Source organism: Grampus griseus (assembly GCF_964374135.1).
Source record: "Grampus griseus genome assembly, chromosome: 16".
In the NCBI taxonomy this organism is placed as follows: domain Eukaryota; kingdom Metazoa; phylum Chordata; class Mammalia; order Artiodactyla; family Delphinidae; genus Grampus; species Grampus griseus.
In genome coordinates this window covers 53,979,948-54,005,225 of record NC_139010.1, presented here as the reverse complement: position 1 = coordinate 54,005,225, position 25,278 = coordinate 53,979,948, and the positions used below count along the sequence as shown (strand labels likewise).

General features: G+C 42.0%; 1 protein-coding gene and 1 pseudogene across 2 annotated transcripts in view; one reads left to right on the top strand and one right to left on the bottom strand.

Moving 5' to 3' along the window:
* PLCE1 (phospholipase C epsilon 1) overlaps positions 1-25,278 on the bottom strand; it is a 275,357-nt gene that overhangs the window by 106,947 nt on the left and 143,132 nt on the right. The window contains exon 3 of the mRNA XM_082673434.1: positions 19,449-19,765. Within this exon, the coding sequence (XP_082529560.1) occupies positions 19,449-19,765 (317 nt within the window). The remainder of the gene's footprint in view (positions 1-19,448; positions 19,766-25,278) is intronic.
* LOC309834531 (mitochondrial import inner membrane translocase subunit Tim29-like) lies at positions 9,240-23,510 on the top strand (annotated as a pseudogene). Its single transcript, XR_014298544.1, has 2 exons — positions 9,240-9,447; positions 22,633-23,510. The product of XR_014298544.1 is annotated as a mitochondrial import inner membrane translocase subunit Tim29-like (transcript).

The window sequence follows — 25,278 nt, the reverse complement described above, 5'->3', positions numbered from 1 at the left end:
TTGGGGAGGTCAGAGCTCAAGTTCTAAGGGGTGCTGGAGATCATCTGGTCTAATCCTTTGTCTTATGGGGCAGAAACTGATGCCCAGGGACTAAAGGATTTGCTCAACATCACATGGCTGGCTAGAGGCAAAAGGAAGATTCCACACTCATGATCTTGTTAAAAGTTTCCTTGGCCATTTTTAGATTCATTGTACAGAGATGGCAGAAATTCCCTGAAGTCAGGATCTCACATCCATGGTCCAGAGTTATGTAACTTAAGTCCGAGCAGAGGGGTATGTATTGTTTTCTTTAGGATTTCTAATAAAGAAGTTTTCAAAATCTTCAGGGAGTTATATTGCTGATAGAATGTCTTTTTGTGTGTGTGATTTTTTTCCTACTAGTCTCATCTTCCCAGGAGAAAGGGAATCACTGGGTGTGGTGTTACTCTCCTCAGAGATGTCCTGTCATGTCACTTCTCTTACAAAAAAAAAAAAAAAAGCCTCCATTTCTTAGGGAAACTTCTTTCCCATGTCATCTCATTGTGTCCCTGTACACAGGGACTTCTTTCCTGTTAAGAGGAAGTCTTGGATCTCCAGGGTTTCAACATTGAGTCCCCAAATCATAAACTCCTAGGGCTGGAAGAGGTCATGTGAAGTCTGGACACGCACATCACCTGGCAAGGGTGATGACAATCTTGGCCAGGGCTGGGGCAGGGCAGGTAGGGGAGAGGAGAACATGTAGCATTTTTTTTTAAGGCTCATTTTATTTTATTTTATTTTATGGCTCCGCTGTGTGGCATGTGGGATCCTAGTTCCCCGAATAGGGGTCGAACCCGTGCCCCCTGCACTGGAAGCGTGGAGTCAACCACTGGACCGCCAGGGAAGTCCTGAACACGTAGTATTTTTAAATGTACATTTAGCACTTTATTAATTGCTTTTACTCATGCTATCAGTTATATTTTGAAATTTCAAATCATGTTAAATGTGGATATGAATGGTTTTATTTTTTTAATTTTGAAAGAGAACATGAGTTAAAAATGTTAGAAAACTTTACTTCAGATGCAGTCTCTCTATTCTATGAGTCCAGATACAGACAGTAGAACCAACCCTAATATCAGTACGTCTATCTGGCACTTTTGCAATCATTCAAAGGGTACGCAGAGGTGTGCTGAACTTTCAAAATGGGGACCTCCGTTTCCCCAAACCTCTTGAGAACTTGTAAATAGAGATCTTAAAACGTTAGAGTATTGGAAACAAGGACATTTTTCTTATCTGTCTTAAAAGTAGTGATCCAGAGTTATTGGTTCCCTAGAATCATTATCTTCATCATTAGTTATTTATTGAGCTCTTGAGTCTAGGTTCATTACCGTGGCAAACACACTCCCTGAAACGGTCTCTTGTAATTCTTGCAGCAACCTTACATGTTAGGTGGATGTTATTAGTACCATTTTATAGATGAGGAGACTGAGGTATAGAATGGTTGAGAAACTTATTAGCTGGGGTCCCACAGACAGTAAGTGGTGGAACTGGGATTTGAATTCAAACCCCAGAGCCAGCACTCTCACCCAGAGCTGCTGTTTGGGGCACTATGTGAATGCTCCCCTCTGGAATTCTGCAGGGTCCCTGTCACTCCCCCACAGAGGACAACAGTGCGTCATCCAGGCTTATACCTGCGAAAGGGGCAGGAAGGGATTACTGGGGGAGAAAACTGCACAGGTCCGTTGGAGAGCGCCTTGAATGCGGCTAAAAGTGCCTGAACACTGTTGGATTGGCAATAAGGAGCTACTAGAGAATGAAGAGCAGAGAGCTGTCTCTTGTTATTGCCACAGGGCCAGGGAATAAATGTGAAAACCAAATGAATGAATGTGGGTCTTGTTAACGGTTGTCACATAATTCTCCTGGGAAAGGATGGCAAAACTATTAGCCCAAGTAGGATGTTTGGTTCTGTGTGGATTTGCATCAGCAGAATATCTGGTTCCTTCACTGGCACAGATAATAGTTACTTATACTGGATTACATATTAGCTATCTTGCCTTAATTGGAATAAGAACAGTAACTAAGTTCCTGTGTCTGGCTTGAAATTCTGGAATATCATAATGCTTCAAAACAGCGTGAAGTAAACATTTTCGTGATGGTCACGAGATAAGGTTAATAAGGAAATCACACTGTAAAAAAGCAGTGAAAGTTTTGCTCTTTAAAAAATACAGTTTCATACCACACTTTCCATGGATTTAGCCTGCTTAGCTCATCCACTGGTTGGGGACCAAGCTTTTGAGAGCCCAGCAGGGAAGCCTGCCTTGTGTTTATGCGGCACTAGAGAGAATCAGTTTCAACTCACTTGCAGAAGTGGCTTTCAGAGGAAGGGATTTGACAAAGTTGTTAAACCCCGTGGAGGTAGAAGAGGAAAGCTGGGCTGATTATGCATCTGAGCACTGTCATCCTGAAATTCATTTTGGCCCCTGGAGTATAAATACACTTCAGTATTTTCGTTAGGATTGCCAGAAAATCAGCAAGTGTTCACTTTCTTTGGCCAACGAAAGCATGATTCTCTGTGCAAAAATTTTCTGCACATTTATAAACAAGAACATTTAGAAGATCCCCTCTTGCTGAGAGATATCACAACAGATACGTTTAACCGTGCCGTAAAATAAAGCAGATACTAAGAATACCGCTGGGTTCATCAAGCACAGGAAGAGTTTTTATGTCTCTCTTCTGACACAAGCTTATACATGTCTTTCTATCCCTACATACCTTCCCTGTACCGTGCTGGTCTGATGAGTGCCATCTATGTTCTCACCTTTGTTTTCTGTGTTACTTCTCAAACAAGTATTCCCACCCCATCATCTACATTTTCTCACCACTGCACCCTGGTTTTCCATCCCTGCAGCTATTGCGCTGGTGGTCACCAAGTGACCCAGGACCTCCTACCCAAATCTAAGACAAAAATTTTTCTCCCTCACAGAATCTCCCAGTTGAAAAAAAGTCCTGTGGATGATTTCAAACTTTTTGGCAAACTTCTTCTCGAAAGGACCAGAGGATAAATATTTTAGGCTTTGTGAGCCATTCAATCTTTGTTGCAACTACTCAGCCCTGCCATTGTGGCGCAAAAGCAGCCGTAGACAATATGTAAACGCATAAGCCTGGCTGTGTTCCAGTGCAGTTTTATGTATGGACACTGAAATCTGAATTTCATATCATTTTCAACCATCACAAAATATTACTTTTCTATTGATTTCTAAAAATCTTTTAAAACTGTAAAAATTATTCATACTTCATAGGCTATACAAAAACAGGTGGTGGGCCAGGCCATAGTTTCATCTTGGACAACCTCCCAACCCAAACCAGGAGTTTCTTCCCAGCTTTTGCAGCCGGCCAACCCAGGCTGTGTGTGAAATTTCTCCAGTTGTAGGAAGCTTACTACCTCCGAAGGCAGACTGTTCCAAGGCCAAGATGAAATGACAGGCCCTAGTTTTGCCTACTAAAGTCACAAAGAATAACTCAATTTCACCTTCATGGCAACCCTTCAAATACTGAAATGCACCTACCCTGACCACCTCAGAAGTCGTCTCCCATTTTGTCAAAATAGTACAAGTTCCTTCAGCTGTTGCTTGTACAACACTTTTTAATCTTTAGTGTCCTCTCTGCTCTGGTATGTAGAAATCCTTCTGCAAATTTGGCCTCAGACTACTGCATTTCAGATGTGCCCAGTTTAGAGGAGAGGCAAGGAAATGCTATGTCATTCTGTGACCTGTTCATCTGATTCTGTCCTTCTGGGCTATCAGTGCACTTCTCAACTCCCTTGGCTCAGGATAATGTGACACTCATATTGGAAATTCTTTCCCCTTGGTTTTCATCACCCACACGGCCTGATTCTCCTGTGATGCCCACATTCTCCTTCTCACTGCATGATTTTACCTGTCATGACAGTGAGTGTTAGCAAGGCTTGATCCTTGGAGCCGGTGATCTCTCTCACACTTGATGTCTTAGGAAGCAAATTAATTCTAATGGCTCAGCCATCCCTTCTGTAGGGATTATTCCCAAATTGTATCTGCAGCCTCGATCTCGTAGTACATGAACTCCTGGCTCCTACCTCCCACTGCTTACTTCCCACCTGATTTTTTTTTTTTTTTTGCTTTTTTCTCTATTTTATTATGCTAAAACATCGGACTTGTTTAAATGTTAAAAAAGAAAGAAAGAAAGAAAGAAAAAGCACACCAGGTTGAGAAATGGACTCAGGTGAGGCTTCTTGCTGGTTGGGCACAGTCAGGATTTCAACACTGAAAAGGAAGAGTATAATTTGACAGAAACCAAACGCTGAGGAAGAAGTGCCCCGAAGACCAAATGGAAAGCACAGATATCAACACAGCACGAAAGTGGTTAAGACACAGGAACAGACGATTCACAGAGGAAATACACCACAGGATCTAGTAATTTCTATCCATACATATGCCGAGCAGATGAAACACTCTGTAGTTAAAATGGCAAATAGTTAACTTAAAGGCTAACATTTGATGAATGAATGCATGAATGAGTGATTTATTTAATTTAATTTATTCTCACCCTAAAATCTACATGTCCCAACTTGAATATCTCCTTACATGATGATGATGATGATGATAGTAAAAACAGAAATAACATGAGTTGAGCACTTACACTGCACCAGACACTATTCTGAGCTAAGGATTCACTATCTTACTTAACCTTTACACAACTCATGAGGAAAATATTCTTGCCCCTTCTATAGTTGGGGAAATAGGCTCAGAGAAATAAAGTAATTTGTCCACTGTGCTAATAAGAAACAGGGTCAGGATTTGAACACTTGCATGTCTGAATCAAAGCATGGGTTCTTGACCACACTGGATGGCCTTCGTAACTGCCCAGATGCTGTCACAGGGGCCCCTTGTATTCCAAAAGACCTGCCTGGAAAGCCTGAAATCAGTCTTGAACCTTCTCTTTCACTGAGCTTTCTCTTTCATTGAGCCTTCCTATTCAATGGGTCACTGCACTACTGGGATTCTTTTTCTAAATGATCAGAAGCCATTTTCCCCAGCATCCTACACCAGGCTCCCTGTCATCTCCTGTTGTTTACTTCGACTCTCTCCTGATGTGTCTTCCTGCACCCAGGCTCCTTCTTCAATCCATCATGCATGATCATGCATGATCTTGCCTAGAATATGTTTGATCAAGCTGGTTCTCTCACTAAAAAGGTCCTCCCTGCCATTCTACCTCTTTGCCATTCATTTGACCTATCTTGGAGCTGTCCACCCCTAACTGACCTGCAGCCCTCATCCTGGGCAGAGGAAGGCTGGAACATATATCAACTATAATGTAATTTAAATATTTCACATGTGTATTTTTTGTTCCTTACTATTTTTTGTCTTTGATTTTTTTAAGAGCAGTGTGTTCTGCAAAACTAGAAGAAAGATCAAGAAAATAAAGTTTGAGCTGAAATACATTTGTGAAATGCTGTTGAACTGTAAGTGTTTTTATTGCTGGACTTGTTAAGCCTTCAGTACACTAATGTGCATTGGGAATATCAATACAGAAGAAAGAAGCTGCAAAGATGTTTCTGGAAGGTACTGAACCATGAATTTAAAAAAAAATTTTCTCCTCCAGAGCAGGTTGAGAAACCAGGGTTCTGCAGCACAATGTTTAGGAAAAGCTATTCTAGGAGTATCTATCAAAATGCTAGGCATGCAGCAGGAGTGAAAGGCTGCAGTGATGGAGGGGAAGAGCCCTGGACTTGGACTCAGAAGGAGAGACTGGAGCCCCAGATCCAAAATCAGAGTGGCCCTATAAGGATTAAATGAGATAACGTGTGTGATGAGCTCTGTGTAAGTGTAAAGCACAGTATAAATGTGTCACTATTTGATTAAGGGTTTTAATTTAAGTATACCTTAAAAACTTCCCCCAAGATTGGCTGTTACCTTCTCCAGCTAAAAATTTTAAAAATCATATTTTATATAGCAATAGGGAGCTTTTTAGTCAGTATTAGATCAAAGGACTCTAAATATACAGATTTTGATTTTCTCTGCTTCCACGGAGTATTTGTTGCATTTATGTATTCGATTGATCCAAATAAAGAACTGCCACAAATATATGGTGACTTTACTTTTCATGGAAGAGAACAGCATTTTAAAAATTACAGAATAACTCAGAACAAAAAGATAAGGCAACTTGAACATGAATTGGTGTGGCTGAGGGGTACTGGGCCTCATGGCGGCTGTGCGTACCTGGCGGGGGAGGGGGAGGGAGAATAGAAGAGACTGTTGTGGAAGCTGGAAATGCCAGCCAACTTCTTGGCTGCATCTTTTGTCCAGGGCCTGTCCTGCACGTTTTCTACCCTGTTGATTTAAACATGATTTTAGCGTCTGTATAATTTTTAAAGTATGAGGTGTAACGATAAAGGAATGAAACTTGTGTTTGTGTGAGGCTTATGAAATCCGAATCAAGAGATTAGGGTCTCACCTGGTAAAACCATGTGATTCAGACCCATGTGCCAGGACAGGAGGGACCAAGACCCCACCTTCTACAGAATCTGCCCTGCTTTGACCTGGAGCTGAATCCTCACTTCCTTCCCTGTTCTTTCTCCAGCTCTCAAAGGATCTGTAGCCAAGCAGCTTTGAGAGGCTAAGGCATTAGGGCCCAGACCCACTTTCTCCCCTATGTGACAGATCCACCTACTTCTCCTATGTGACAGAGTTTCTTAAAGCATGTTCTATAATAGGTATCAGGCCTATAGATACCCAATACTCATGTATGTTTGTGACATACTGTCTTCTAAGAGAGTCCCAGTGTACACGAGCACAATAAATGACCTGAGAAGTCCTGCAACGCAGAAAGGAAAACTTAGTTATCACTGTTTGCCCAGCAAGTGGCATATATGTTAGACCATGGGGCAATATTTTTCCATAGAATGCATACAGACATCCCACACCACAACTATGGGAGATGCTGTTCTAGTCTTACTTGGTTACCCCCCAAATCCCTCAAACAAACCAGCATTTTCTGCCCTCATTCCTTTATTCATGGTATTTCCTGGGGCAAATATTTATTGTGCAACTATTGATAGATGCATAGTGCTACATGTATAGCAATACAACAGAGAATTTGGGCTTTGGGGTCACGAAAGCCTGAATTTCATCTTAGCTTAGCCACTTTCTAGCTATGTGATACTGGGCAAATTATGTAGCATTTCTGAATCTCAGTTTTCTTATTTGTAAAATAAAGCAGTGATTCACATCTTTCAGGGTTGCATGAAAACTACGTGATTAGGTATGTAAAGTGTTTGGCATGGTGCCCAGTGCAAGGCACAGAATCAACAGTGGCTACATTATTAATTTCTCTATCACCAACATTGCCATTATCATCATCATCATTGTTATGTAAATAAATGGAATAACCATTAGACATCCTCAAACAGCTATTTGTCAAATTAACCACATTTTTTCTTTCCTATTTAGAGGATAATTTGACTTACATATCAAGGGTGTTTATTGGTTTTAAGAAATCATTTCACAGAGCATCTCAAGTTATACCCAGAGACAAAATGAGAAACATCTGTCAGATGACTGCATTAAGGAAATTCACATCTAGCTTAAAAACACTGTGCAAGGAGGGGATAAATGGTTCAAGGCCAGCCTGATGAGCAGCCTAATGATGTGCCAAAAGGCTTCCTATTAATTCCTATTTGGTTTGACATTTTTACCTACAATTTACATTAAAAAACTTGAGACATATGTATCAAGCCTGAATATAAAAAGTATGGGGAGTGGTAGCTAATTCAATGCATAACTAAATTAATACTCAAAATGCCCCAAAAGAGAAAATTTAGTAGACTTAAATATAAAATATTACATCCACATAAGAAAACAACAAACAAGGCAACCTATACACAGAGAAAAGATGAGCATGGCCGTTTGCATGCTAAAAGTCTAGGGGTTTTAGTTGACCTTCAGGGGGCTAATAATTAGATGGAAAAAGTAAAGAGCGGGAGAATGACCCAACTATAAAAAGGGAGAGTCTCACTGTCCAGAAAAGATTAGGGAGACTCACTTTAAAGAAGAATATTGAAAAATAATATAAGTTTGGACAATGTGGGGAACGTCCAACCTCAAGAGAACCAGACCAAAGGAAGGCAATTTCTATTATTCCCCTGAGAGCAACAGGTGGAATTTATAAGGAGGCAGATTTCAGTTCGATTTAAGGCAGGATTTTAAAACAAATTATGCTCCATTAACATCAAAAGCTCATTAAAATGGAGTGAACTCTGTCTTTGAAAGTTTTTAGTAAAAGCTAGATAAGAATACGCAAGGGAGAGATTCCTACATTTGGTGGAGATAGGAGAACATAACATAACCTCTGAAACTTCATCAATGATAAAGTTCATAATTGTGTCTGGCAAAAGTCTTCCCAACCTCCAAGGCTCTGAAGTCCTTGGTCATCCTCAAGGGACATGTGCCTGTGTGGTCTCCCTCTTCCACTCTCACGGAACATCAGTCCTGTCTCTCATGTGGCACGGAATCCTGCTAATTACTATTTATTGAGTACTTATCCCGTGCTGGGGGATCTTATACACATTAGCTTGCTTAAATGTTCCAATAACCATGTGAAGTTGATAAAATTATCCTATTTTACAGGTGGGAAATACAAAGCTGAAATCAGGTTATGTGATCACTTATTTGTCTAGATTCCGATAGTGAGTAAGTGGCAGAACCTGCACTCAAAACCAGACTTAGCAATAGAATCATACTCTTTCCACTACCTATGGCATGTCTCTAACCACTGTCTCTCCCGTGAAAAGCACTGCCTTTTTCTAAATATGTATATTTATTCAATATTTTATGTCTTATATGCCTAGAACTAGATTGTAAATTCCTTGAACAAAGGGGCATGTCTTGTTTGCCTTATTATTTCTAACAGCTCCTATTTCAATAAACAATTGCTAACACCAGTTATTATTAAATATTTATTGACCATCTAGTACGTAAATGGCACTTTGCGGAGAACCAGACATACAGCAATGAAGAGGTTAAACAGGTTTCTAAGGAAAAAAGTAAACAAGTCAATGGCTTCCCTGACTTTTGAACTGAGACATGATCAGAAGACATGCTCAGAAGAAGACAGCAGTGGGGGGAAGATGGTTTTAGGCAGAGGGAACAGCAAGTGCAAAGTCTATGTGGGGAAAACTAGCTCAGTGTGTTCAGGAACAGAATGAAAGTCAGTGTGGCTGGAACAGAGACAGAGAGAGGGGTGGATGGTATAAAGTTAGGTTGGAGAAGTCAACAGGGGCAAAATCATGCAGGGTCTTGCCGTTTTGGATTTTATTTCAAATGCAAGAGGAAGACCTTGGGGGATTTTCAGGAAGGGTGTGACCTGATCTGCTTTATGTTTCTAAAAGGTCACTCTGGCCGCTGGGTGATCTTGGATTGGATTATAGGATATGCAAGGACGAAAGCAATACTGGAGGTGAGTGCAGTGGTGACTGGCTCTAAGGGTGGTGGCGGGTGAAATGCTAAGGAGTGGTCCGATTCAAGATGTATTTTGTAAGTAGAGCAAATGAGACCTGCTGATGGTTTGGATGTTGGCAGTTTGGGAAAAGAGAGTAAATCAAGAACGACTCCTAGGTTGTTAGACTGAGCACCCAGGTAGATGTTGAGATGGGGAAGATGGGGATAAATAGGGAAGATACTGGGTAGTATGTGAATGGGGTTGTGAGAAGGCAGTAGTTCTATTCTGACCATATTTGAGATGCCTTTTAGACATTAGAATGTAAGCTCTGTGTGTGGAAGGGATCTGTCTTGTTCTTTGCTATATCCCCGGCACACAAAACAGTACCTAGAATATAAGTTGGTACTTAATAAAAATCTGTTGAATGAAAAAAGCCAACGGGAGGCATTGAGAAGGCAATTGGATTTATGAATGTTTAAATCTCTTTGGCAAATGTAGATTCTTAGCAAAGCATAAATACATTCCTCCTTGGCTCCTACATGTGCAGTAAGGATCTCTAAGACAGTGGTTTTTCAGAGAGTTGAATTAAACATCCTAATAGGGTCAGTTAATTCAGTCCTGGAGAGAGGCTCAAAATCCCAGTCTCTGACAAAAGCATACCCGGTCTTTCCCACAGCGTTGAGTGTCATTTAAAGTGATATGTCTGATGGAAAAGAACACTGGGCCTTGAGGAGATGCTGCACTACTTCTCTGAGTCATGTTAACTATTTTCATTTAAAAAATACTATTCATGTATGTCAAAATCTTACTTGTCTATTTACTAATTTCCACTGGACTCATTCTTACTTCTATCAGCCCCAGGATTGAGTGGTAACTTGATGCCTGCTTTCAACAGAATAAAACAGGCCTCCAGTGGGTCAGTGGCTTTGGCAGTTCTCTTTCTAGGTTGGCTAAATCCTAAAAACATGATGTGAGCTTTAAGCAGGGTAAATAAGAATAAAAATATCCTGTCATAGTAACAAAATAGTTTGAATATTTAAGATTCCAAAACCAAGTCCTTTAGGAGCAAAGAATGAAAAAAAAAATACAGAAAGAAAGAAGGAAGGAAGGATGGAAAGAAAGAAAGAGAAAGCAAGCAAGTCATCACATTTATTTAAATTTCCTTTGGACAATTATCAACTATTATAATAGTTCCTATTCCAAAGACAGGAATCATTTCCCCCCTATTTGCTTTCGGATACAGCTTTGTTCTGTTCTTTGAATACCTCTGTCTGATGGTCTAGAGTAGTGATTCTCAACCATTGGTGGCATCAGTATTATCTTGTGGAGCTTTTAAAATATACACATCCCTGGGCCCACCACGGATCCACAGAGAGTCCACAGAATCTCCTGGGGACCGGCTCCAGGCATGTGTATATTTAAAAAATATTCTGACTGTTAACAAACACATGAAAGGATGCTCAACATCACTAATCATTAGAGAAATGCAAGTCAAAACTACAATGAGGTATCACCTCACACCAGTCAGAATGGCTATCATCAAAAAATCTACAAACAATAAATGCTGGAGAGGGTGTGGAGAAAAGAGAACACTCTTGTACTGTTGGTGAGAATGTAAATTGATACAGCCACTACGGAGAACAGTATGGAGGTGCCTTAAGCAGCTAAAAATAGAACTACCATATGACCCAGCAATCCCACTACTGGGCATATACCCTGAGAGAACCATAATTCAAAAAGAGTCATGTACCACAATGTTCACTGCAGCTCTATTTACAGTAGCCAGGACATGGAAGCAACCTAGGTGTCCATCAACAGATGAGTGGATAAAGAAGATGTGGCACATGTATACAATGGAATATTACTCAGCCATAAAAAGAAATGAAATTGAGTTATTTGTAGTGAGGTGGATGGATCTAGAGACTGTCATACAGAGTGAAATAAGTCAGAAAGAGAATAATAAATACCATATGCTAACACATGTATGTGGAATCTAAAAAAACAAAAAAAGGTTATGAAGAACCTAGGGGCAGGACAGGAACAAAGACACAGACGTAGAGAATGGACTTGAGGATATGGGGAGGGGGAAGGGTAAGCTGGGATAAAGTGAGAGAGTGACATGGACATATACACACTACCAAACATAATATAGATAGCTAGTGGGAAGCAGCCGCATAGCACAGGGAGATCAGCTCGGTGCTTTTTGACCACCTAGAGGGGTGGGATAGGGAGGGTGGGAGGGAGACGCAAGAGGGAGGAGATATGGGGATATACGTATAGCTGATTAACTTTGTTATACAGCAGCAACTAACACAACAGTGTAAAGCAATTATACTCCAATAAAGATGTTTAAAAATATATATATATATTCTGAGGCCCACTGCTTTCGTTCTGCTGACCAGTGAAAGCCACTGTTAAAGGAAATCGTGTCTGATGCTCAAAGAATGAACACAGGCATGGAGGTTCTGATTCACAAGGTGCTTAGCAGCCCCTCTCCACCGCCTTCTCCTGCTGCCCCAACTCTGAGCACAGCCTGAGAACAGCCAAAAAAAAAAAAAAAAAAGAATCCACAAAAACTGTACTCCCAGTCTTCCTAGGAGTACAGATGTAACTAAAGATTTTGAATTTCAAAGCCATCACTTTTGGGGGTGTAGGTTTCATGCAAAATTGAAATACAGAAAAAGAGGAGGAAAAAGACTGCAGAGGTGATGTGATCAAGAAATGAAGCTAAAGAAATAAAGTAAAATTTTTAATTTTCTTTTGGCATTCTACATTCTCAGGTATCCAGTACCTAAGGAACCCTCAAAGCCAAAAAGGAAACTTTAAAAGCCAAAGACCTAAATCCCTTTTCTGCCTGGGATATGACAATTTATTCTGTTCCTCTTCTGGGACAATGTTCTCAGACACCTTGTGACACCATTGTCTTACCAATTTCAAGGATCACAGTCTCCCAGTTCAAAGGAAATGACACATTTTCAATATCAAGGAGTCAACAAGGAGGTTAACAATGTTATATGTATTGAAATAGTAAAGAATATTTGAATCCTGTTGTGAAGCAAACGGTTTCATTCAGAATAAGAGACCAAGGTGAGGAAAAAAGGCTCTTATGGCTTTTGATTCAATGGCACCAGGTAGATGGAGCACGAATATTGGCTCTGGTGTGCTGTGAAGCCCCTCCTCATTTCCAGCCCCATCATTTACTTAGTGTTACGCTGAGTGAGTAGAATCCTGTGGGTGTTGATTGCCAAGAACCACCGAACATGATTTGCTGTCAATAGACTCCAGGGCAGATAAGTCCCCTACAAATAACCTTGCTCTTAGAACACTGCCCTGCACAGCTGAGTCTCTGTGGTTTAACTGCCTACTGTATTTTTTTAGTCCAGAAACTTCTGAACTAAAATTTCTGTTAACCGGGGAATGTGCCATGAAATATTCTGGGGAATGAATACAATTTCTGCTCTCAGAGGTGTGCCTCTAGGGAGATGTGCTTTCCCAAGGAAAAAATCTGGTTTTCCAAAGTGAATTGAAATTTCCCTTACCTTGAGAGGGCTTTATTAACAATTTACCTCATGGGTATTCAGACATGAGGAAAAAAGTTTGTACAGCAGACCTGAACAGATGATTTGCTTGGCTTTCTGCATAAAAGAGGGAGGGGAAAGCTTTGATAGGAAACTTTCCTAACATGGTTAAATGTACAAATTCAAAACCAAGTAAAGGAACACATTTGGTCATTATCACATGTTATGCTTTTTCCTTACTATGCCGAAATAGTCTCCTTGGCTACGACCAGACAGACTTCTAGATGTTGGAATTTGTCAAAGTGATCGTGATCTCTTATGAAGTACCCAAGGAATTCTGGCTGAAAGGACACAGGCCCAAACAGCCCTTCTCTGGCCAGATGGTTTATTTATTCTTATGCTCTTTCCCAGAGAGTTAAGCTGCACCTTGGCATTCTTTATAGAGAGGGTGGCCTTTAAACTATTGAGCTGACATCTGCTGAAACCCACCAGATGGAAGGAACAGCACTGAGTGTCACTTTGGGCTGCCCACATTTGTGTGGCTAGAGAAGCGGGTTGATGACTGCTTAGTTTGACCAAACACAGGAGGGTAGAGGAAGGTCACCTGGGGCAAAAAGCCAGGTGGAATCCCTCCAGAGCCTTCTGGGGTCTCAGTATAACTGTGGGCTCAATCTTGGCCTCATCACCTGCTCTTGGACCAGCTGGTTTGAAAGAGGAGCCCAGAGAATGGTCTTGCTAAGACGTACCTGACAAGAAAAACTGCTCTCTCAGGGCATAGGAAAAAGTAAACCTGTTAATGGCGTTTTGAAGCTGAAAACCAGCCCTCAGTCAGAGAAATCAACTGTTACACAGAAGAGCGTCTGGCAGTGATGTGGGCAGTGGTAGGTTATGGAGCTGAAAATTTACTCTGTTGACGGATCCTGAGGACCAGCTGTAGATGCAGACCATGATGAGTTCCAACCCCAAAGATCATCAGTGGGTGAACAACAGGACAGGAGCAGAGGCTATATTGATGAGTCATAAGGTTTGAGAACTCATAACTCAGAACTGTGATCCTAGAATACACCACCTCCCCAAACCATGTTCCATCACAGCCCTTCGCAAGAAAAGGGCATGAACGCAAAGGGAGTAAGGATGCTCCTCAATCTTTATTTGCCTTTCATATCTTCTCAAATGCATGTGCTAAAGCGTGTGATCTCTCTGGTAAAGTTATCTACCAAAAATGCCTCTCTGTCTCCTTTTAGAAGGGATAAATGGCTCTGGAATGTATTCGAAGAGGAATTAAAAAACAGTAAGATCAAAAGGAATGTGGACTACAGGTAGAGGCTGGAGAGAGGAAGAAAGAGGAGGGAAAAAGGACAATATGATTTGAGCCGGTCAGAGCAAGAGACATCGTGGGTGGCCAGGAAGTGAGCCTGCCTAACCTGAAGGGAGGAAGAGAGAACACGGGCTCTTTGAGCTTTAGGTCGAGGATATGACTACAGAGAGGTGTCCAGATCAAAAGGGTTCAGGAAGCCCTGTCTCCCAAACCAAGTGGAGCAGGATGGAGCCCACCCCCAGTGCCCCCTTGACTACCACCAGCTTGGGGCCTAGCCCCTTGTACCTGCTTCTGTTTACTTGCAAGGATAAAGAGAAGTCACTCCGGTGAGTGCCAGTCTTGACATCGGGCAGGAGATAGGGAAATGGGGAGACAAATTGCTTCCAAGCCACAGTCTAAATTGATTTTAAATGATTTATCTCCTGGCGTTCCTTAATGTAAGCCAAACACTTTCAGTCGTTTCATGATTGTACCTGGAATTGCATTTTAACCATATTTTCCTAAGAACTAACGTTAAGCAATATTGCTTGAGAGGCATCAGGGATTTTCTCCCCTTTCCCCACGTTACAGTTAAGTCATTACGTAAAGAGTTGTAAGAATTCGGGAAACTTCTAGCTCATGCTCAGGTTTTACTGACAACGAGCGGCAAGCTGCCTCCTTAGGTCATGAATCTTTCTTGCTCATGACAAGAACTGGTTGTGTTCTCGTCTGGAATGTCCTCCTTCCCTTTCCCGTGATGGTCCCCTTCTATCCCAGCCATCCCTCAAGGCCCAGCCGCAAATTCCAGTGCTGAGCAGAGAGAGCTCTGATCACCCACCTAGACACCTCGGCTCCCACCATCTGTGCCACTCACACTGCATGTATTTTCTGCCTCTTTTGGGAGTGATTTGTGCCCATGCCTGACTACAATTTAAGACTGGTAGCTTCTGGCAGACGCAGACTGTTATTCATTTCCCTTACTGCTTATCCACCATGGTCTCCTGCTTCTGAGAAGTGCTGAAAACATGTTAACTGAATGACTGAATGTATGAACAAATGCATTCGCTTCTCTCCTAAGTAACTAGCAGTGCAGCTAGTAGTCTCTCTCTTGTCTTTGAGATTCTCCCATGTTCAAAAAATATATATTTTACTTCCACTGAGGAAAGTGCATTTATTTTGTGAATCCAATTTTGACAGAACCAAAGTATGGGCTAATAATGTTGTAAATTTTCATCATATATTGCTCATTTCTTATTTAAAAGAGTGTGTGACACGCCAATTAAAAAAGAAAAGGTTATAGCATAGTAGGCACTCAATAAATAAGTCTTAAGTGAATGAATGGAGTGGTAATAGGAAATTTGATAAAAATAGAAATGGTAGGAGTAGAAAAAGGGTAGATGCACAGGAGGTTTAGAACAGAAGTAGAGAGAGGGAGGGAAGAGGGAAAGGAGACCGAGGCTAATTAAATTCAAAATCAGAAATTCTGGTTTTACTACAAACTTTAACTTGATAATTTAACAAGTAGAGAGGCAAGGCAGTTGGCTGAGAAGAGAATAGACTTTAAAGACAGACATCTGGATTCTGACATTCATTCAGCCACTGTGTGACCTTGGACAAGTGACTCAACCTCTCTGAGCTTCACTATTTTTTTAAACCTTTTAATTCTGAAGTAATTTTAGATTTACAGAAAAGTTATAAAAATACAGAGAGTTCCCATACATAGCTCACCCAGCTTCTCCCAGTGTTAGCATCTTTCTTAAATATAGTCCCTTTATCAAAACCAGGAAATTAACATTGATACATTCATGCTGATTAAACTACATGCCTGATTAGAATTTCACCAGTTTCCCCATCAGTATCCTTCTTCTAGTCCAGGATCTAATAGGATCCCAAACTGCATTTAGTTGTCATGACTCCTGGTCTCCTCTAATTTTTGACGATTCCTCTGTCCTTCCTTACCTTTCATGACCCTGACACTTTTGAAGAGTACAATGTCTTTCAATTTGGGGTTGCCCGATGTTTTTTTTCTTATGATTAGAGTTAGGTTATTTTTTTAGGGGGGGCAAATACGTCATAGAGACTACATCTAGTCCTTCTGAGTGCGTCACATCAGGAGATGTGACCAGTAATAAGACATCAATATGTCTTATTATTGGTCATGTTGACCTTGAGCACTTACTTAAGGTGGGTGTCTACTGGGGTTCTCACTGTTCTATTTTTCCTTTTGTAATTAATACATATTTTGTGAATAGATACTTTGAGACTATGCAAATATCTTGTTTCTCATATTTTGTTCAATAATTTTAGCATTCATCAGTGGTTCTCGCCTGTAACAATTTATTGCTGGGGTGTCCTAATGGTGATTTCTCATTTCCCTCATCCCTTCTACATTTATTAATTGGAAATCTTTTATAAGTAAGAGCTGTACCTCTCCCTCTCCTCCCATTGATTTATTTATTCACTTATTTATTTATATCAGTATGGACTCATGAATATTTACTTTATTCTATGGACCACAGTCCAATACTATCATTATTTATTTTGTTGTTTAAGCTTCACGTTCTTCACCTGTGAGTCAGAGATAATAACTGCCTTACACAACTGTCATAAGGGTTAGTGGGATTAAAAACTGTGACACTGACAGATAAGCAACAAGGATCTATTGTATAGCACAGGGAACTCTACTCAATATTCTGGGATAACTTATATGAGAAAAGAATCTAAAAAAGAATGAATATATGTATATGTATAACTGAATCACTTTGCTGTACACCTGAAACTAACACAACATTGTAAATCAACTATACTCTAATAAAATTAAAAGAAAAAAAGTGACAATCTCCAGTCTAGTCCTAAATGCTAGCTCCTTTTCTTCTTTTTCTTTACAGAAAGTAAAGCCACGCTAATTTGGAGGCAAGACCATTCTAAATAGGTGAAATCTGAATTTAAGAATTCTCTTTCAATGGAATGAAGCCTTTTTAGCTGAAAGGATATAAAACAACTAGAATTTAGCTCTCCCAGTTTTGCCTAGTGTAGGTCATTTGGGATCTGCCTGTAATGACTACATTAGACTGATTTTTTAATCGGCATACACATAATATGTATGAAAATAGATGCTTGAGAATACTTGAATACAGACTGTTCTTTTAAGTAGTTCAGGTGTTTTCCCAGAAACCTTGTTTACATTTTGAAGTTGCTTAGCTTAACTATTTTCAGAGATAGTCCCAAGCATGCCTTAACCCAGCTGTGGTTCATATCATCACTAATTCTGAATTAGTGAAATCACTGTTTCATCTTTGATTCTCAAAGTTATGGTACTAAATGGAAGAGATCCAAGTTTTCCCTCTCCAAAACTAACTTAAAACTAGCTTTTTAAAGTTCAGGCAAATCACTTTTAACTTCAGGTGGAATTTAAAACAACAACAATAGCGACAAAGGACAAGGGTAGGGTCCTAAGGATGTCTGAGTGAGTCGATCAGGAAGTTTAAAATAATTCATGATATACAGTAAAATCCACTAATACAATCACCCAGTTTACTGGAACTTTCATTTTCCACTCTGTTTTTATCAGCAAGGAAAATCAAGAACATCAGATTTATTTTAAAAGGCAACTTTGGGGGCCGTGTGGTTTACAAGCATTCATGTGGACTCCCAGAGAGTCTGTCTTACTCAGTTTGGAGTGGATCAGGAATCTGCAATTTAGCAGGTGTCACGCTCAGTATGAGCCTGATACAGGCGAGAGGCAGGATATTGCTGTGGTTCAAAGCCCAGGCTCTGAGACCTGACTCTTTGGGCTTGAGTCTCACTGTTGTCACCTACCACCCGTGTGACCTTGGGCAAAGAACTTCATCTCCTCATGTCTCAGTTTTCCCATTGCTAAAATGGGGTCAATGACAAGGATCTGTCTCCCAGGGTTGTTGTGAGGAACAAATAAGTGGCACATATTAAATAATTAGTATGATGGTGCTAGATGGATATTAGCAATTCCTATGGATAATGGATCTCCCTTTGAGGAATGATGCTCAAGGCATGTCTGGATACAGAATTGCTTGAGCTCAGCCTCTAATACTTTCCATCCACTGGGCTTTATCACTGTTGTGATACAACCATCACCAGGGTCATGACTGGAAGGCTATGGAGGCTGCAAGGTGAACTGCTATAGTTGGAAAGTGTTTAAGTAACAAAGGCTGATTGATCCTCTGTCAATCAGAGATATATACAAACTAGGATGGGAGCATCCTCTTAGCATTTAGGTAGTTTACTAAATGACTAAAGTAGGAAACTACTGTATTTGTGGAATTCAACCAACCAACAACCACCAAACACACAGACTGTAATTTTGTGTTTTAAAAATCAAGACATAGAAATGAAGTCTAGAAGAAATAAAACACAGAACAGAAAGGTCTGGGTGTGGGGTTATGCTATGGAATGAATGTGTTCTCTAAGCCTGAGAGAGGAGCATCCTGTGACCCTAGCATAGCATGGCGACCTCCTCTCCATCCTGTCCTTTATCCTTGGTCCAGGACCACAGGGTGGCTAGCCATTGGCTCTTTTCCTCCCAGTGAGCGCCTAGAGCTCGTACACTGCCTCCTTCCTAGGTGTTCCCAGACTCTGGTCACACCTGTCCTCTTTAGAACTTGCTTCTGGCAAGGCCTTGGAGGCCATGGAGGGACTTTCTGGGGCTGAGGAGCTTGATGGGATGCAGAGATCAGGAATGAGGTGATTCATTGCCCCTCACGACCATGTTCCTCCCAGCTGTCCTTACCCAGGTATATTAGTGTTTAATTTCTGCTGAGGAGGTCTGATAGTGGAAGACAGAGTGGGCCAGACAGATCCCATGATCCCTTGGCCAAACCCAAAATTGAGACATCTGGTCTTAAAAGCACTTGTGGGAACAGGGGGAGAATCTTTGAAAATGGGCCCAGGGAGAATATTTTGGCAAGGGCATAGAGAAAATGGGGCGGGGGGGATACTGGTTGTCCAAAGGGAGAAGGCTTGTGGACATGGTAATGGTATGGGATGGAGATGGTCTCAATTAGGCTGAAGGGTGGAGTGAAGTGAAAGAGAGGATGACATTGCCTGGAAAAGAGACAGTCATCATGGAAGTGGGCAGACAGACAGGTAGATGAGATATCAGTAACAAACAAACCTAAAAGGAGAAATGCTTAAAAATCATTACAAAACATCTCAGAGTGGCTTCTTACCTCATTAAATCTCATCACAAGATCTTCAAGGGCATTATGCTCTCCGTTCTGGGAGGTAAGAATGGATGCTGAGATGGACGCTTTGAGGCAGGGCAGGGACCTCTGGCATTCCGTAGTGCCCAAGTCCCGGGTCAAGAAGCAAAGATAGTCTACCGGCAAGACCCTTCGGTAAATATTCTGTTCCTGCTCCATCAGGATGCTGGCAACTTCCTCTGGGAACTGGATGAGGGGCTGCAGATCAATCAGTTCCTTGCTGATCCCAGCTGAACTTGAAGGGAGGGCACTGGAATTGGCCATAGAGGTGCCTGGTTGGCGTTCTGAAATAAAGCAACAAAAGTCACTGTTACACCAAGGCTGGTATCCCCTATGACAGGTATTTACTTGAGAGCCATTCAAAATTTTATACGTTTCTCAACTGAAGTTTCTGCTTGGTGAATAGTTCTATACTATCTCTCCCGTTTTGGAGACCTTTCTGATATCTCTCCTGCCTGCCCCCTCCCACTCCTTGGAGGTAGGGGAAGGCTTAGTTTCCTGTTTTCAGAAGCAGAACTGATCTAGCACACCATTCCCTAACCAGTTCACTGTGACACTCTGCAGAGTAGCAGTGAAGTAAAATGTACCATTTGCTTCCTCATCCTCCGGGACTAACCACCACCATGAAAAGAAATGCAGGTGGGCATGGGCACAGCAATTGAAGTGGAAGAGGGAAGAAGGCAGTAGGGGGAGGAGGCCTGTACACATATAGGCATATGCACCCTATGTCTGAATACGCAGGAGACCCAGGGACCCTCTGCACACCAGGCTTCAAAACTTCACGGTCTGCTCTGCCAACATTCAGCCCTCAAAGACTCTGATTCCACTGAGATTTACCTGGAGGTGTGCAGGGACAGAACCACCTATACAAGTAAGGAAGAAATAGGTAATGAGGAGATGTATCTAAATAAACAAAATAAATAAATCTCATTCCCTGCTCCACAACTGGTAACAAGAAGGTGGCAGCGAGAGGGAAATTAATGAGCGCATTAGATAGAAGCACCAAAGACATTCATTCAGAGGCTCAAAATTATTCCCTTAGCACAAATTCACTTTGCCTCAGTGGATAGCTCCACCTTCAATCCCTTTCTTCCCACTGACTCTTCTTTGCCTACACAGATATTAGTTTCCCTCATCCTTAAATACAAACCAGTAAAACTTCCCTTATCCCTTAAACTCCAACTAGCCTCACCCTTCATTATGTACCTTCCCTAAAGGGGAGTCTACTTTCCCTGATTCCTTCCTCTGTGAGTATGGCGACCATATCTTCTGATCCAAAAATCGGGCCACGCAGTCTGTTCAAATTAATTAACCAATAAGGATGTGGATGGAACAGAAAAATGGAAACCAGGTCTGTCCTGGGAGCTCCTGTGTTGATTTGGAATACAAAATCATATTTGGTTCTCTCTAAGCTCATATTTGAAAATAATTAAAATAAGGCAGGTACTCAAATCAAGCCTACGTGGCTTCACTCTCCAACTTGCTGAATGGTTGAGAAAGTGACCAGATTTCCCCCAGATTGAGTCAGAATGTAGCCTGAATGATGACAGAGGCAGATTGCAGTTTCTGACACTGATAATTTATGTACAGTGGAATTAACCATATATAGAAAGTCTTCCCAGAATTAACCAGCTCTAAGACATGATTTCAAAGCATAGCACTCTGTGAAGGAAATAAAAGTAACTCCCAAATCTTATGAAACAGCTGCTTATCTAATATGCAAGAGAAGAGATAATGTAATAAAATATGTAAATAACATGATATATTGTAAATCACAATGTATCTTGAGACATGAGTCACATGATGTTACAATGAATGAAGAAGAATCTAGTGATTTGTGGGAAATAGCAATAAAGGAGACCTAAACAAATTTGAATAAAAGAAGAAAAAGAAGCCTGGTAGGTGTAACTCGAATAAATATAGTGGCCCCATGTGTCTCAATATAAGCACGGCATCACACTCAAAGGAAACACAAATCTGAGGTTAGAAACCTTGAAACATAATGTAGACCTTTAGTGTAAGTTTCCTTAAAGCAGGATTACTCGGGGATTTTGTATCATGCACCACAAAGAAACATCCCAGAAATCTTTTGGGGACATATTTTGTGTTCTTCAAGTTCCACATTTAAACAGCAGCTGTTAAAAATACTTCCCGCTTTCTCTCATTCTTGCTGAGCTCCCCTTTAATCTCCTCTTTCCTATTCACAGGCCACGTTGCCCCAACTCTCAGCTGTAAGTCACCATCAGATCTCCCTCTCTGCAACATGGGCAACTCTATGATGGATTAAAGACCCAGGAGCTCTGTGACCCCTGATCATTCCTCATTATTTGTGGAGCAAAGTTCATTAATCCCACAGGCAACCGTAGTTCTTCTCTTGTGAAAAAATTTTTAGAAAATTTCTGGTGAATATAATTATCGATCTCATTTACAGTCAATGTTTGCTCTCAGCCCCATGTTCTCCAGTTAATAGTTATTCTACAGTAGAATAGGGTCGTATCTCTAGACACTCTAACAGCCTAACAAAATTTACTGTGAGACACAGTGTCTTCAAGTTCTATTTCCCTGATAACCGAGTTCAGTACTTTATATGGATTAATTTAGGAGGTAGATAGCATTATTATGTGAGGCTCACATAAGGTCACATAAATAGTAAGCTAGGAACCTGGGATCTGAATCAGGGTCTTTTTGACTTCAGAGCTCGTGTTCTTGATCACTCAGCATACAACCTCATGTAGCGACAGAATATCACATTGTCATTCTGGATTTTAGATGCATCTCAAGTGATTTAAGTTAGTATAAATCAAATTCTTGTGCTTACTTACTTGCATTGATCTGATAAAATGAACTCTTCAAACTCCAAAGGTAAGGATTTGACCCTAGAGCATGGACAGTTCCCTTCTTTGTTCAGCCTGGAACCATCACGTCAATCACTACATTACAACTACATTAGAATGGAGCATATAGAAACTCAAAAGTGCCCTCTCCTTTCCTTCTTATAAATTCATAAGAATGTTCCCATGCTTTAAATGGGTATTTTCCAAAGTGTGCAACACTGAATTTATGCAAAACACCGTTCCTTGGTTAATAATTTAGAGACATACTGGGTTAAACAAAGTTAAACAAGCTTTCTTTTTTTCTATTTTAACTGCAGGACTTCTCAGAGCCTTTAATAAATTCCACGAGGGGCATATACTATCACAGCACACAGCAGCTCTCTTCAACCTTGCTGTCTATCTCTATATCATTTGCATGGGAATTACAGTCTCCTCAAAAGTTTTGTCAGTGGGGGAAACAGGGCCTCGGGTGCTTGTGGGGTTAGTGGTTCCAAACAACCTTAGTCCCTTTTGGCCCCGAAGCCGCGTTGAGACTGGTGACGCTGCGGCCTCAAAGCCCGGCGTGTGGGCGGGCTGCTCCGGGACTACGCTGAAGCCTGCGGGGACGTGGCGGTGGCGAAGGCCCGACCCGTGCGGGCGGCCGTGTACGGGGGGCTGCTGGGCGGCACGGTGGCCTTTGAGGAGGCGCTGCTCCAGGCGACAGGGACCCTCCTGCTGCTGGCGCCCCGCCACGCGCAACCGTGACTCGGAGGCGTTCGTGCAACTGCTGCTCTGCTGCGGGGCCGCGGCTGCCTGCACCACGTGAGCCCGGGCCCCTTCGACGCCCAGGCCAGCCTCTGCCAGGCCCGCTGCCGCTACCTGTAGCCCGGCTGGGTCGACTTCCTGGACTGGATCCTGGATGTGGGCTTCGTGGGCCGCTGGTGGGTGCTGGGGGCCCGGATGCGCGACTGTGACATCAACAACGACGAGTTCCTGCACCTGCCGGCACATCTGCGCGCCGTCGGGCCCCACCAGCTGCACTCGGAGGCCAACGAGCGGCTCTTCGACGAGAAGTACAAGCCCGTGGTGCTCACCGACGATCAGGTGGGACCAGGCGCTGTGGGAGGAGCAGGTCTTGCAGAAGGAGAAGAAGGACCAGCTCGCCCTGAGCCAGGCCGACCCGCTGGTGCCGTCGGAAGTCGCGAGATGAAACCCAGACCAGCCTGGGTCCCGATCGGGCTCTGAGCCCTGGCAGACTGTTGGCCGGGGATTGTGCAGTTGGTGCGAGTGAGCCTCAAACGCCGAGTGACAGAAATAAATTATTTGCACTGTTCTCTCCCTGAGTTTTCACAAAATCGGGGGCCTCCCTCTCACCTGTTGATTGTGAGCTGACGCTAATTCAGAGCCTCCTTGGTCTAGGAGTTGGGGAGAGCAGAGCGACATGCCATGTCACGTTTAGCACTGCCAGTTAGTAAGGCGCTTTAGAAGGAAATAAGCCTTTGTTCACTGGGCTTCACCCTTCCCCTGACTGAGGCATCACAGTTGTTAGGTGACTCCCAAGCTCTCCGAAGAATTTTCAGATTTTTGTTTTAAAATTTGAACTGAAATGTTTATCTTCTATTCCATGAGTAACATTTTTTTTAAATTGATTTTTAAATTGTAGTCTCAGAGGAAACTGGAAAAATAACAGAGACATCCTGTGTACCCTTCCCCCAGCTTCCCCCAAATGGTAACGTTTTCTACAAGCAGTACCAAACACCAGGAGATTGACATTGGGATGACTAAACTTTTTGCAAAAGCAACTTGCTTTTACCATAGGTGTACTGATAGTGATGTTAAAGTGACCTGGAGGGATAGAGCATTTTCTGATCTGGAAATCAATATGGAATCATAGCTTCTGGTTATGTTACACCTCAGTAACCCTGAAAACACAGAATCCTCTGGAAAGGAATATGTTGGTGTACATAGCTGGGTTATAATCGTACTTTTAAAACTAATATTAGAGGAATGAGACTACCTATGTCACTGATGCGGCCCGTGCCTAGTTAATAAACCAGGAGATGAAACCAAAAAATAAAAAAAACAAAGAACCTTAGTCCACCATATTGCCAAAGGCAATATGTAAAGATCTATGTAAAGGTCTAAGGGTGAGAGAGACCATGGCTTATTTAGGAAACTGCAAGTCATTGCCGATGGCTATAGCATACATTGGGAGAGATGGAGCATCACTGTAGAAAATGAAGGAAGCTTTATTTTCCAGAAGGCACTAGAGAACAGGTGTGGCTCATGAAGGAACAATGGGGGTGGTAGGAGGATCCAAACATATACGTGAAGAAACGTACAGCCTAAACTTTTGGGTCTCCCGGTGGATCTAGGCAATCGCCCCACCTTGAAGGAGGGGAGTCTGGGCCAAGTCTTCCCTTGAGGGATGCTGCTATGAGAGATATCCACTTAATCCTTGGTTCCTTTCTTCCTTTCTGGTGATCAGAAAGCCCTCATCTTGCCTATGAACTGCCATTCCCAGGGGCTGTCCACAAATTGTGCAACCCAGAAATATCCAGAAAAGCCTCTACACTGGATAAGTACTTTTCCTTGATAACTCTTCACCCAATGCCCTGGGTATTGTGGCTTTCATAACTCCCACCCCTGGAATTCTGCTCCCTCCCTCAGGGTTAGCACTTGTTCAGAAACTTTAGTTTAGGTGCAAGCCGTGTAAGAGCCTTGGGCTTGGCCTAGAGCTCAGCAAAACCTGCCACTTCCCATGGATTTCTCTTTTTGCCTTTTGATCCCTATCAAAAGGTCTTTATTGCTGTGTCTCATACGCAAGTCTAGAGTTTACCAAGTAATCTCACAAACTCTCTTAACGTAATGTGAGGGAGCCACGATAGGTTGGCATGGCTAACTGTATTTTTCATAAAGCTTGAGTTAAATTGCTACGAGATCTGCTGAAGAATCCAGCTTGTGAGTGGTCAACCCTGGAACTG